At 36.0% G+C, this 15382-nt stretch overlaps 1 protein-coding gene across 2 annotated transcripts; it reads left to right on the top strand.

Moving 5' to 3' along the window:
* Positions 1-88: 88 nt before the first annotated feature.
* Positions 89-15193, top strand: ipo13a (importin 13a). Of its 2 annotated transcripts, none has more exons than XM_042717874.1 (21): positions 89-226; positions 5045-5170; positions 5250-5866; positions 7295-7435; positions 7598-7739; positions 7840-8006; positions 9099-9219; positions 9316-9463; positions 9752-9933; positions 10005-10031; positions 11143-11277; positions 11472-11612; positions 11697-11777; positions 11852-11989; positions 12061-12157; positions 12753-12805; positions 12992-13058; positions 13135-13193; positions 13371-13460; positions 14371-14552; positions 14643-15193. In XM_042717874.1, exons 1-21 carry the CDS (start codon positions 179-181, stop codon positions 14737-14739), a joined length of 2859 nt encoding a protein of 952 aa, XP_042573808.1. In that variant the 5' UTR covers positions 89-178; the 3' UTR covers positions 14740-15193. The 2 variants fall into 2 exon arrangements, with proteins under 2 accessions (XP_042573808.1, XP_042573809.1); XM_042717875.1 differs by lacking the exon at positions 89-226 and adding an exon at positions 1816-2035.
* The last annotated feature ends 189 nt before the right edge of the window (positions 15194-15382 follow it).

Here is a 15382-nt window from a genome sequence, read left to right as displayed (position 1 = left end):
AATGACGTGCGGCGTCAGCTGTTCTTAGCGCGAGCCACGTGTGCGTCGCGCTGGAGCGGACCATCCTGAGAGCACAAACACACGCATGACCTGACAGGACCCCCTCACACCTTACCACCGAATACTCACTGTTACTGAGCGCAAGAATAGGAGACAAGGAAGTCAGTGAGGATTGGGAATGGATGCAGTGAGCGCAGACGAGTTCACGGTGGAGGCAGTGGAGAGGGTGAGTAGAGTGAGCTGCTGTGACTCACAGAAACACAATAACCCTCGAGTTGTGTTTGAGAGGACGCGACTAACGGTGACTAATACAAGGTTATAGCGTTACACCTAAATGTTATATTAGGGAAACTGTAGCCTATATTTTAGTTGCGGCAACTGGTCATCATTTAGTTTTTCACTATTGCAGTTCCTGGCATATTTGGGGTCTGAGTGACCTTGGTAGCAACTTAATAAACGTTAAGTATTAACGTCAAAGCATTTGGTAGAGACTTTAACATTTCTTTTCTAATTTTATAAGTGCTTATTAAAAATGTCCTACGTCGCAATAACACACAAAGGCCCCAGATATAGGCTAAAACATGAAAAAAAAATTGCAATGTTAATATTGTTTTTCTGGAGACACACTTATTTATTTATTTGCTCCACAATGTGTTTTTAACCCCCCCCCCCCCTCGAAAAAAAAAAAAAAAAAAAAACACTTCTAGCATGGAGACCAGTCAAAATACCTTTTATCAATAAATACATAATTTCTTTTTTTTCTTCTTTTTTAGCTTATTGGGTTTTAACTGGGCCTGATTATTATTATTATTTTTTTTAAATTGCTATAATTATTTTGACACTTATATCAATAAGGTGTAAGTAAAATTTTTAAATAAAAAAGCAATTGAAATTTTATTATCTGGGTTGTGTTGAAATAGCACTAAGTTAATTTTCAGAAGTATTTTTATGTTATGTTTTAAGGATCGAGTGGCAACTGACACCAAAATAAAACGAAAATCCAATAGGGGTTAAAAAATACCTTTGTTTAAGAGTTAAAATCCATGAACCAAACCACACAACCAGGTGAAAATCACAACATTGCACAATCAAAACATTATCTGGAAATCTGACAATAAATAAAAAACAAGAAACAAAGGTACAAAGAACTACAATCCTAGAATCATTGTGAACAATATAATTGAAATAACAATCATGGATAAATATAAAACTGTTTATTTAAAGATGTTGATGAGAAAAAGAGAGAGAGAGAAACAATTTATTTTACATTCATTGAGAAATGAATATATGTGAATATATCCCTGATTGGTGGCTTTTTTTGATTGGTGAATTATGGGTAATGTAGTTTTCACCAAGAATTTAGCTGTTGAATATAATAATTAAAAAATAAGTTGAAATAATACATGCTAATGGCTTAAACAGAAGTATACCAGAAGAGTAACTCATGATGCTCTGTCTTTAAAGATCAATAAAGTAACATTAAAAATCAGTTCCCCAATGGAGTTTTACTTTTCCACTCTTATCACTGTGTAAGGAAATAAAATAAGTTGACTGCAACACTGTATTGACCAATTAGAAGCCAGGACTAAACTATCAATTTTATTCCATAACTAAAACTTATGTTAAAATATCATATGTCACGCAGAACATTTCTGTCACTGCTTGGCATTTCATGGAGTGTGTGGATAACAGTTACTTTGTGCCAGTGCCTCTGCATTTCTGAAGATTATTGCTAACACTTGAGCTGAATGAAATGTGTGATATAGCCATACATTTTAACAAGCCATTTTTCTTTTCTTTAAGAGCAGTTAAATCAAAACTGCCAATGTTTGGAGATGTAAACCTGAGGCGAGAGCTGTAATTCAATAGAAGTAGATTTCATCAGCTCCATTCAGGGCTGCCTTTCGTTTGGACAACGCTGTCCCTGAGGCCTCTATTCCTTCATATTCCTGTAATTCCACTAACAGCTGAGAAAAAGCCACACAAGTTTGAAGGTGTTTGGCCTTGTGCACGTCAGAACAATAAAGAAGCTTCTGTAAGTGGAAAGTAACTTGATATCTTCAGTAAGCTGTGCTAGTCTAATAATAACTGTCAGCATGTGGGGGATTTGGTGGCTGGTTTATGTTATGCTTCTCCATTGTGTGCTGTGATTTCAGTTACATCTTATCTGTGCATTATCAATACATTTTTGGTGGAAAGAATATGATAATATCAATATGTACTATACAAGTCAAAAGTTTAAAATCATTACGATTGTTTAATATTTTTGAACTGAGTCTCTTATGCTCACGAGGGTTTTCTATTTGAATATATTTTAAAACATAATTTTATCCTGTGATGCAAAGCTGAATTGTCAGCATCATTACTCCAGTCTTCAGTGTCACATGATCCTTCAGTAATCAATCTAATACAGGTGCATCTCAATAAATTAGAATGTCGTGGAAAAGTTCATTTATTTCAGTAATTCAACTCAAATTGTGAAACTTGTGTATTAAATAAATTCAATGCACACAGACTGAAGTAGTTTAAGTCTTTGGTTCTTTTAATTGTGCTGATTCTGGCTCACATTTAACAAAAACCCACCAATTCACCATCTCAACAAATTAGAATATGGTGACATGCCAATCAGCTAATCAACTCAAAACACCTGCGAAGGTTTCCTGAGCCTTCAAAATGGTCTCTCAGTTTGGTTCACTAGGCTACACAATCATGGGGAAGACTGCTGATCTGACAGTTGTCCAGAAGACAATCATTGACACCCTTCACAAGGAGGGTAAGCCACAAACATTCATTGCCAAAGAAGCTGGCTGTTCACAGAGTGCTGTATCCAAGCATGTTAACAAAGCAAAATCGATTCAAGAATTTGAGTGAACTTCAAGGAATGGACTGAGGCTGAGGTTAAGGCATTAAGAGCCACCACACACAGACATGTGAAGAAATTTGGCTACAGTTGTCGTATTCCTCTTGTTAAGCCACTCCTGAACCACAGACAACGTCAGAGGCGTCTTACCTGGGCTAAGGAGAAGAAGAACTGGACTGTTACCCAGTGGTCCAAAGTCCTCTTTTCAGATGAGAGCAAGTTTTGTATTTCATTTGGAAACCAAGTTCCTAGAGTCTGGAGGAAGGGTGGAGAAGCTCATAGCCCAAGTTGCTTGAAGTCCAGTGTTAAGTTTCCACAGTTTGTGATGATTTGGGGTGAAATGTCAAAGTCACTGCACCTGTTTACCAAGAAATTTTGGAGCACTCCATGCTTCCTTCTGCTGACCAGCTTTTTGAAGATGCTGATTTCATTTTCCAGCAGGATTTGGCACCTGCCCACACTGCCAAAAAGCACTAAAAGTTGGTTAAATGACCATGGTGTTGGTGTGCTTGACTGGCCAGCAAACTCACCAGACCTGAACCCCACAGAGAATCTATGGGGTATTGTCAAGAGGAAAATGAGACCAAAAAATGCAGATGAGCTGAAGGCCACTGTCAAAGAAACCTGGGCTTCCATACCACCTCAGCAGTGCCACAAACTGATCACCTCCATGCCACGCCGAATTGAGGCAGTAATTAAAGCAAAAGGAGCCCCTACCAAGTATTGAGTACGTGTACAGTAAATGAACATACTTTCCAGAAGGCCAACAATTCACCAAAAATGTTTTTTTTTTATGAAGTTATGAAGTATTGTAATTTGTTGAGATAGTGAATTGGTGGGTTTTTGTTAAATGTGAGCCAAAATCATCACAATTAAAAGAACCAAAGACTTAAACTACTTCAGTCTGTGTGCACTGAATTTATTTAATACACGAGTTTCACAATTTGAGTTGAATTACTGAAATAAATGAACTTTTCCACAACATTCTAATTTATTGAGATGCACCTGTATATTTATTTGCGGCTCAAGAAACATTTATTATTATTATTATTATTATTTGAAAACAGTTTTTGCTGTTGGGGGTAATAAAAAAATATTAAATCAATACTTTTATGGCATTAATACTCCTTTATATGCATTAAATTGACCAAAAGTGACAGACATTTATAAAGTTACAAAAGATTTCTATTTCAAATAAATGCTGTTTTTTACATTTCTATTTATAAAAGAATCCTTAGAAAAAATGTGACCCTGGACCATCGCTGGAGTATATTTGTAGCAATAGCCAAAAATACATAGTATGGGTCAAAATTATTGATTTTTCTTTTACGCAAAAAATCATTAGGATATTCAGTAAAGATCATGTTCCATTAAGATATTTTGTAAATTTCCTACTGTAAATATATTAAAACTTCATTTCTCATTAGTAATATGCATTGCTAAGAACTTCATTTGTTCAACTTTAAAGGTGATTTCTCAGTATTTTGATTTTTTTGCACCCTCAGATTCCAGATTTTCAAACAGTTGTATCTCAGCCAAATATTGTCCTCCTAACAAACCATACATCAATGGAAAGCTTATTTATTCAGCTTTCAGCTGAAATGACCCTTATGACTGATTGTGTGGTCCAGGGTCAAAAATGTATAACAGTTTCGACAAAAATATTATATAACAAAAATTGTGATACTGAAGAACGTAATGGTTGCTGAAAATGTATAAATAAATGCATCCTTGGTGAGAGATCTTTTGTAACATCATAATTGTAATGTGTTCATGCTGAATAAAAGTATTAATTTCTAAAAAAAAAAAAAAAATTTAAATGAACTTACCCTAACCATATATATATATATATGAATTGTAGTGTGTCACGTTTCCACACAAATATTAAGCAGTAAAAACAGTTTGAAGACTGGAGTAATGGCTGCTAAAAATTCAGCTTTGTCATCACAGAAATAAATTATATTTTAAAATGAATGAACATAATAATAATTAACATATTAACATAGAATATCTCATATTTAATACAACTAAAACTATAAAAATCTGAATATTATTTTACGTATTTTGTGGTTTTTTCTAATAAATGCAACATTGGTGAGCATAAGAGACTTAATGATTTCAATCTTTTGACAAGTAGTGTAATTATAATAGAATCAGTCTTTGGTCTTTCCTGATGTTCTGTAGGCTCTTCAGCAGCTCTACTATGACCCTGATATGGACAAGAAGAATGTGGCCCAGAAGTGGCTCACACAAGCCCAGGCATCACCACAAGCCTGGCACTTCTGCTGGGCTTTGCTCCGGACAGACAAAGTAAGCAGTGGGTTCGACTACACCACATACATTTCACTGCATTCCATTCATTGATCTTACTTATTCGGTTTCACATTAGGTTCCTGAGATCCAGTTCTTTGGGGCAAGCACATTACATGCTAAAATCTCCCGCCACTGGTCCGACCTCCCGCCGGGTCAGTTAGACTCGCTCCGCTCGCAGCTCATCGCTCAGGTCGGCCAGTTTGCATCGGGGCCTAAGATGGTGCTGACGAGGCTGTGTGTCGCTCTGGCCTCTTTGGTTCTTCACGTCTTACCTGAAACGTGGCCGACGGCAGTACCAGATCTTCTGCGTGCCTTCCAGACTGGAGAGAGTGTGACAGAAGCTGGTGGTCAAGCCCAATGCCTCGCACTTCTAGAGCTCCTCGCCGTTCTGCCTGAGGAGCTGCAAAGCAGCAGTATCCCGGCGTCTCGGCGCTCACAGCTGAGAAGCGCTCTGGCTGTGGACTGGAGCTCGGTTTGCTCCCTGCTCCAGCAGTTACTACAGCGGCCGGACGCACCCTCTCCGGTCAGAGAGCGGGTGCTGAGGTGCGTGTCCTCCTGGCTCACGCTGGACATCGCTTTAAAAGACAGCGAGGGGTTGCTGGAGAGCTGCTTCGCCCTGCTGAAGGAGTCTGAGCTGTTTGACACAGCCGTAGAGACCATCGTCAGCATCATCTCACAGCCTGACTGTCAGAGGTGAGAGACGACAGCTGCTTGTACTGTTAAAACATGCATGAGCTCATGTCTATGTATTAATAGTTCTGTCTGTTTCCTTAAGCATCAGATTATTTCCCTTGTCTTGCCAGATGTATTTGAATTACATATGAAACTTCCATCCATTTGTATAACACAGTCTTAACATAAACTAATAAGCTTAACCAGAGGCATATTTGTCAGTAAAACATAAACGAAACATGTAAGAAACAGGCAAGATTTCTAACTAACTGAATGTGTTTTAAATACAAAGTAACCAGGTTTAAATATAGGTTTCCAATTTGTTTCAATGTTATACATTTTAACTAATTTTTACTGAATATATTTTTAACTGAATATTGTTTGTTTCACAACTTGTCATATTTTTTAACTGAATAAATGTAGTTGTTTTCACAACTGATTTATGCTAATTTGCATATTTAAGCAAAATGCATTTTAAAATGTTTATTTATATAAAATCAAAAAGATATAGAAATAATTTAAAATAAACTATGCTATGATTTTTCAGTGCATAAATCTTACTTTTTCATTTATGTATTACTGACAAATATGCATCGCATTTTGTCATATTTATTATATGTTAAAACTGTGTAATCCAAATGGAAAGGCTTATAGAGCATATTATCTGTCAGACAGACAGGTAGTGGACTGTACAAAAAAAGTTAAACATTTTAATTAATTGATTCTTTCTATTAATAAATCTTATTTAATATTGCTAAATTAACTCAAATACATTAGTTTATGTGTTAAATCAGGTAGAAGTAGCTCTTTAAGGAAACAATTGCAAGTTACCATTGTTTATGGTGTTTGTTTATATAGGGGAATTTTTGCATTAAAATTTATAGATAACTGAATATATTAAACATCTTAACATATTCTGGTAAAATGTGCGTAGAACAGCAAAGTATTTGCCAATGCATATTTTGCTGCCATAAATCCATAGTGTTATTCAAATTCCAAAACTGATAAGGTGATAATTATTTTCATATTAAGGAAAAATAACAGAAAAATAGCAAAAATGATAAACCTGCACCTGTATGCTACTTTATTACATAATAAAGAAAATTAAACTGAAACACAGTAAAAAGCAGTCTGATAATATTTACCATGAAAGATTCATATTCCTTTAAAAATGTGACATAAAAAAAATATTCAAACAACATCCCTGCAGCTGGTGTATGTTTTTCAAGAAATGAACTCATTTTATGCACAAGCTAAACTATCAAAAATCCAATACTGGCTGATAATTTTGAAAAAAAAAAAAGTTTGATAACTGATTACATTCTCCCTTACACAAGAAAACGAATCTCAAGTAATTGTCATAGAAACTAATGTCTGTGCAAAATCTTGTTTCACAGAAGGTTGTGTGAAATATTCATATTCATAGTCTATGTGTTTGTGCGTGTGGAGGTTTGCAGACAGTCTGCTGAAGGTTGTTCCTCAGGTGCTGGGACTTCAGGAGCAGCTAAAGAAAGCGGTGCAGGATGGAGACATGGAGACGTCTCACGGAATCTGTCGCATTGCTGTAGCTCTGGGAGAAACGCACTGCAGGTTGGACATAATGATCTATATGCATCATCAGTCTCCCATTAATAACAGTCTTATCTGACCTCAGATGGCCTGGGTCTATAAGAAGACCAATTCATCATCTGACTGCCCTTGTCTGTTTGGTGAAAGCTCTTTTCCCTCGTTCTGTCCGTCTCAACTCCCCAGGACTCTTCTGGAGCAGGTGGATCACTGGCAGGGCTTTCAGGCTCTAGTGAGCATGATTATGTCCTGCACAGGTACACCTGGACACTATCCTGTGGATGAGACCTCCAGCTCGCTCACGCTCACATTCTGGTACACCCTACAGGTACAAGTCCACCTCCAAAAATCACTCATGTTTGATGCCAGCTGGTGTTGCGTTGACTTAACTGGAGCAGATATGATGTCCTTTTGGCTGCTTGTTTCAGGACGATATAACGTCATTGGATGCTGAGAGGCAGACGCTGTATCTCCAGATCTACAGGCCTGTGTACTTCCAGCTAGTGGATGTTCTGCTGCAGAAGGCCTGTTTCCCCAGAGATGAGGACTATGCCGCGTGGTCCGCAGATGATAAAGAGCAGTTCAGGACCTACAGGTTAAACTTCATTTTTAAGAAGGAAGAAATACAACTGCATAGTTAAAACTGCTAAATTGTTTAATAATAACCCCTGTATACATAGGGTCAATAATCAAGAAGGGGATAAAAAGAAATATATATGCATATATATATATATATATATATATATATATATATATATATATATATATATATATATATATATATATTATATCTATATATATATATATATATATATATATATATATATATATATATATATAAACAAAAGCAGTAAGAGACAAGATGTGTGCAGTATAAATTGCCTAAATAAAACTTTACACAGAAAAGGTTAAGAACCCCTTAAACAACAGTTTTGTAGCTCAAATAATACACTTATTATATAATTACATGATTTTTTTAATATACTTATAAACAGAATAATTAATTTAAGTGATTGTATAAAATTATATGCTTCACATTTCTGCTTTCAAATTCTCATAAAAGTGCCTTTCCTTGAGATATATTTTGAAATATATATACAAAATTAAAAAATATAAAAAACGTGCTAAAATACATTTCTCTTGTAGATTTTAAAATATATTTATAAATTATATCCTGTGGGTTTTAGTTAATTATATTTCCTGAATTTTTTTTTATATTTTATCTAAAAATATCTAAACATTTGTAAAATTAAATAAATAAAAAAACATTTAGCATTTACTTAAAATCTGTTTTTAAGACTGGAAACGGATTTACCCCATGCATATTGTGTAACATATCTTGGCATTTAATGGTTTAAAATAAATAAAGTAAAATTTTAATTTTGAAAAACTATTTTTTTTTATCAACTCTGTTTACAGTATGTTTATAGCATATAAATTAAATGTATTTGGGCAAAAAATAAATTATATATTTTATTCATCAGTGCATATTTTTTTTTACAATGTGTTAAATTATACAGCAAAGATTAATACTTAAAATTAAGGGTTTGTTCATTCTGTGTTGATTGATTCTCTGGCAAACAGCATTAATATTTCAATTTTTTCATTTTTTTCTTCTCCATTCAGTCTTCATTTATTTTTCATTTGTATCATAATGCAATAATAAGCATGTTTAATTGGATTTGAGGGTTGACATCTCGGATACTCTGATGTATGTGTATGAGCTGCTGGGCCCAGAGCTCCTCAGAAACCTGTATGATAAACTAGGCTCACTGCTGACGGACACGACGCACCCCTCCTCATGGCAAGTCAGTCCTAATGTTACACTGGCTTATAAATACGGTGTATATGTCATGTATTCTATTGAACAATATCTCTGTGTCATCTCCCTCTCTCCCGTGGAGGATATAGAGGCTCTGCTCTTTGGCTTTCAGTCCATTGCTGAGACAGTAGATGTCAGTTACTCAGACGTTATTCCAGGACTGATCGGTCTGATTCCTCTCATCACAGCAAACAACGTTCAGCTGGCTGAGACCATCATGTTCACCATAGGTACACTCATTCATTTCTAAACATAGCTTGCAAGTGTATTCTACAAATCAGGCCTTAAAAAGTCTTAAATTCATAAAAGCATTTAATTAAATGTTTCAGGTACATTATCTTATTATCCTTAAATCAAGATACGTTTACTTGAGATTCTTGACATGAAAAAAATTAAGTGAGTTTAAGCTTAACAGATGCTGTGTGAACGGTTTGTGTTCATTGTTAGTTCAGTTTTACTATTGTGGCAATATTGTAGTGAAAAATGATTTCACTGACTGCTGTCATGGTTTCTCACAGGCTCTTTGGCCGAGTGGTTGGCCGATCATTCGCTCATGTTGGCGAGTGTCCTTCCTGTGGTGTTGCATGGTCTGTCCAACCCGGATCTGTCCGTGGCTTGTGTCTCTGCTCTGAAGAGAATCTGTCGAGAGTGTCGACAAGACCTCCACCTTCACGCCAATGATATCATGGCCGTCTCACAGGTTGAATACAGTTGCATCAAAACATTATCAGTGTGTAATGTAGAAACTCATGGTGGTCTTTTTGGTCTCAGGCGGTGCTTGTCAAAGACATCCATAAAGTAAGTCCAATTCATTTGTTTGCTTAGTTTTGGTAACACTAAGTGTAACTTACACTAGTAAAAATAAAAAACATGATGACTTTATATAATGCTTTTAACCCTCTGAAGCTTTTCAAAAAGAGTCTTGGCTATTAATGGTCATTTTTAACTGGGAAGACAGTAAGACTGTAGCTTTTTTAAATGAAATGATGTAACACTAATTTCTTGATGTAGTAACATCAAGCAATACTTTTGGGATTTTAGGTCATTTAGATGATTACGTTTCTCTATTTTCACCATTGTTTGTTTAAAGGGATAATTCAACCAAAATAAAAATTCTGCCATCATTTACTCAAACTCAAGTTGTTTCAAACTTGTTATAAACCTGATTTTTTTGAATAATGTTGGTAACCAAACAGTTGACGGTAACCACTGACTTCCATTGGATAGAAAAATGTAATGTCTTGAATATCTTCTTTTGTGTTTGACAGAAGAAAGAAACTCATACAGGTTTGGAACAGCTTTTTGGTGAACTGTCTCTTTAAATAAATATGTAAACTTATGGAAGTTCACTAAAGTAAAAATCTACACCATACAATAAAACTAAGTAGCATTTATTTGGGCATGCATCATGTCATGGCAGTAATGGCCAGTATATGTAGTATGCATTTATACAATTATCTGTCAAATTTTGCTATACATTTTTTTTTTTAAATCACTTTGAAGTGTAATTTTCACAGTAATGCTTACAGTCTTAGACCCCCTTTGCTTTACATTTTTCTGTCTGTGTAAGAGTAATTTTAATTTATATATAATTTTAGCCCTTCGTTTCCGTGTCTGTTTGTTAAACACAATATATAGATTTTATTTAACACATATTTAAAAAAATTGGTCTGTATTACATTAATTAAATGTTAATTAAACTTAATTAAAAGGGTTTTTTAAGATAGCACTATGTTTTTACTCAGATTGAGAAAACCATTGAAACAATGAAATCAAGCAAAAACTGAAAACCGAAATAAGGGTTAAGAGAACACTAGTCAGTTTTCTGTATTCATGTGAATGGACCGGACATGAGCTGCTGATCATGCTTAGTAGTCATAGTCGGACTGACAGTAAGTCTCCTGTACAGAGCCCTCAGTGTATGTGGATAATGCAGGCGCTGGGGTTCCTGCTCTCAGCCCTGCCCCGTGACGAGATTCTGGGGAAGCTGCTCTCTCTGGTCACCCCTCACATCCAGCAGCTGGAGAAACTGGCCAATGAACCGGTGAGGAGCAATAACGGCAGTGCATGCTGAATTCAAGAGCTGCTAGAGTACCTTTAAACCTGTGAAGAAAATGTATATGTATCGTACACAATAAATATAGTTCCAGAGAGGCTTTCTAGTTAACTTAAAACCCTTTGTCCTTCCGTACCTGAATTTGATGGAACAACAATACTCTCTTTTCCCCTTCTATGCAGCCCAGTTCTGCTAATAAGCTTCCTATTGTCCACATCCTCGGCCTGCTGTCCAATCTCTTCTCTACATTTGACCTAAACAAGCAAAGCGAAAGATTGGAGGTCATGAGGCCTGTCCAAACACAGCCACACAACGACAACCCGGTATGACAAGCCATCGAGACTCAAAGTCCAATCAGCTATTGTTGATCAAATGAGCACCTAACATCTGTTCTGGCCGTTTCTCAGGTGGTGGTTGTCCTGCAGCAGGCCTTCCCTCTGATCCAGACCATTGTCAGCAAGTGGCTGAATGAACCAGAAGTGGTCGAGGTCAGTGTGTGTGAACGTGTGTGTGTGTTTGTGGGAGTGTATGAATGATTGGCTTTTCTCTCGCCCCATCTCAGGCGGTGTGTGCTGTCTTTGAGAAGTCCCTGAAGACCCTTCTCCGTGACTTTGCCCCGCTGGTGACTCAGCTCTGTGAGCTCATTGGTCAGATGTTCGGCGCTTACCCACAAGCCTCGGCTTTAGACCTCACACGACAAGTAATGACATAACGTATAATTAGCTTGATGATAAGACAAGTATTGTTTATTCTTTTCATGTTTCCCTCTAGTTAGTTCACATTTTTGGCTGTGAGAAGGATCTCTTTTCTCCAATCATTGCTCTGTTGGAGCTGATTACCAACATCACCATGTCCATTTTTCATCTCGGTAAGAGATTAGAATGAGTTGCTATCAACATATCAACAATGAGCTCTGTCAGGGTCTGAATTTAAAGTGATTAGTCGATTCAAATAGTTAGCAAAAGTGCATTAAAAGGGATAGTTATCTCCAGATGAAAAATCATTTTCATTTACTCACCCTCATATCGTTCCAAACCGGTATGATCTGTTGTTTTTTTTTTGTCTGTACAAAGAAAATCAATGGAGTCCTGTGTTGTTTTGGACATTGTATGCACAGAAACAGTTGAACGATATTCCACAGAAGTAGGAAAGTCACACAAGTTTGGAACGAAGTGAAGATGAGTAACTGATGACAGAATATTTATTTTTTTAAGTTACATTAAGTAACTTTTTCCACTGTTTTATCCTTAAAGAAATGAATAGTACTTTATATTATTAAAATGTGTACATGAGTGGCCTAGAAAAAGCATGGTGGCTGCAATGTTGAGATCATATCACTAATACTATTCATTTTATCTCGGTAATCAAACTCTGTTGTTGGCTAATGAAGCAAATAAAAAAATACCTTTAACATGCACAATTTTGCAAGCTATATTAATGCTTGACTTTAAATGTTGTTGTAGGCTCCAGAGATCATCCAGATGTGGTGGAGTCATTTATGCAGCTTCACACTCAGGTCTGTAGTTTATTTTTGTCGACTTTAGATGCTAATTTACATACTGTAATTTGCATATATTTACATAGATTACATAGTTTAGATAAATTTTCATATTTAAAAAGCAACCTCTTCTCATTGTTTTTACCATGTGAAGAGGTTTCCCATTTTTCTTTTTTTTGGTAATATTTTCTCTGATCTCTGCAGGTTTTGAGAAGAAAGGCTGACCTGTATCTTTCAGACCGTCTTGATATCAAAGCTGTTTTCTACTGTGGTGAGCATCAGTAAGTGTGTTAACAGCCACAGCTTTCATTTATGCATCCATTCATTAACTTTCTATGTCTGTGTAGGAATCTTGTCATTCAAATGTCCTGAAACTCCAACCCTGAAAGCCACTTGTCTGCTATTTGTAAGTACAACACTGAACATGTTCTCAGAAGTGGTTCATCTTCTCAGACAGCTGTAGTTGAACACAGAGCCCAAATACCAGAGCTGGAATGAACTCTTTCTGTACCAGTAATACTTGTAGTATTATTCACCCAGTACTGTATACTCCATGATATGCTCTCTTGATGCTCCTGCACAGACGGAGCTGATCTCTCATTGTGAGGATATTCCTGCTGTGAGGGAGGTGCTACAGGAGGACGGCAAGCTGCTCCTTCAGACCCTACTAGAGGTCAGTACTGTTTTCATCAGCAGTTCAGACAGACTCTCTGTGCAGTTCATATTTCTGCAATTTATATTGTTACACCAGTAGGTGGCGACAAGTGACCTTTATCAGTGAGTCATTGAATAATGTATTCAACCTATTCATTCAAATACTCATTCGATTCATACAAACATTAATTCATTCATACAGGATGGAAACAACTGTTTTTATGAGTGAATTTTTGAATATGAATTTTTACTTAATTGGTTTCAGGTGGTGTGCAGCTAAAAAAAATGAAAAATTAATGATTCAGGAGTAACTTAAGTGACTGTCTTTATGAGTGATTCAATTAACCATTTTATTCAAACAAACTGATTGATTCAGGATGAAAATGATTAATTTTTTTCTGAGTGAATAACTGATTCATTTAGGAGCAAGTTATGACTGTCTTTATGAGTGAGTAATCGTGTCATTTCTTTAACCTATTTTTTCAATCACACTGATTCACTTAGTATGGAAACAAGTGACTTTTGGAGTCATTGAATCATTCACTCAGCTAATTCATTCAAAAACACTTATTCACGCAGCAATGAAACAAGTGATCGAGTCACTGAAACAAATACTGATTAATGAAGGAATGAAACACCACTAATGTTTCTTGGAGACCAGAAAACAATATCCTTTTATTTCCAAGTAATTTCACTGGCAGTGCAAAAATGTCTAAAATGTAACTCACCAACCTGAAATATAGGAATTCAGTCCATTATCTTATAAGTCACTTGTGTATTTCAGTGCAGGCTGTTTAATTGTAATATTAATTGTGTGTAAAATAATTGATGGTAGTGTTTTAGGAACATTTACTTCATACAGGAATATGCAGCCATAAAATACTAGATATATATTGAGCATGTAAGGACCGATATCATTGTGAATGCAGGCCATTGGGGGTCAGTCTCCACGCAGTCTGGCGGAGCACTTTGCAGAAGTCTTGTTTTCAGTGAGTCGTAACTGTCCCAGCATGCTGTCTGTGTGGCTTAGAGAGGCTCTTCTGCCCCCTGGCTTCCCCAGCTCACATCTCACCACTGAGCACAAAGAACACTTCTGCCAGCAGATCCTCAGGTAGAACCATGACATTAACACCAGAACACCACCCAGGAACTCTGCTGCACTTTATACAGATCTGTTTCTTCTTTTCAACTGTTCACACAGGGAACAAGTGAGTAAGCGACGGATGAAGGACATTGTGAAAGAGTTTGCTTTGTTGAGTCGAGGACTACAAGGTACTGAGTATGCAGCGAACTACTAAACACTCTCCATACAAGATCCAGAGTGGAGTCGTCATTGTTTTAGTATTATGGGGTCAAAAGATCCAGTGCACTGTTTTGAACACAATCAAGCCATATTGTTAACAGGTTATGATTAGTGCTGTCAAACGATTAATCGCGATTAATAAAAGTTTTTGTTTGCATAATATATGTGTTTTCTGTGTATATTTATTATGTGTTTGGATTTATATATACATAATAAATATACACAGAACACATACATATATCATGTAAACAAAAACTTTTATTTTGGATGCGATTAATCGCGATGAATCGATTGGCAGCACTAGTTATGATTGAAAAAGCAATTTGAATGATTGAAATAATTGGATATTATTTTTGTAATCTTATCAGATCTTCTGTAAACAACACAACTGCACTGATTTCACCACAAGAAAAAATTTTTTCAATAAAACAATCAAAACATCCTTAAAACAAGATACATTTACTCATGACTTGTTTTCAAAGAATATATCTCTACTCATTAACTCGTTCTTTTTTCTTTCTATTTTTTTGAATGGTGGTTTTTCCGATTCTGTGGAAACCCGTGGAGCTTTGCAAGCGGTTTTGTGTGTTTTTTTCAGTGAAACTTTAAACTTTTACATCTAATATTTCCAATACAAA

Source organism: Cyprinus carpio, chromosome B2 (genome assembly GCF_018340385.1).
Source record: "Cyprinus carpio isolate SPL01 chromosome B2, ASM1834038v1, whole genome shotgun sequence".
Classification (NCBI taxonomy): domain Eukaryota; kingdom Metazoa; phylum Chordata; class Actinopteri; order Cypriniformes; family Cyprinidae; genus Cyprinus; species Cyprinus carpio.
The sequence above is the reverse complement of the archived record's forward strand: the minus strand, read 5'-3'. Positions and strand labels throughout refer to the sequence as shown.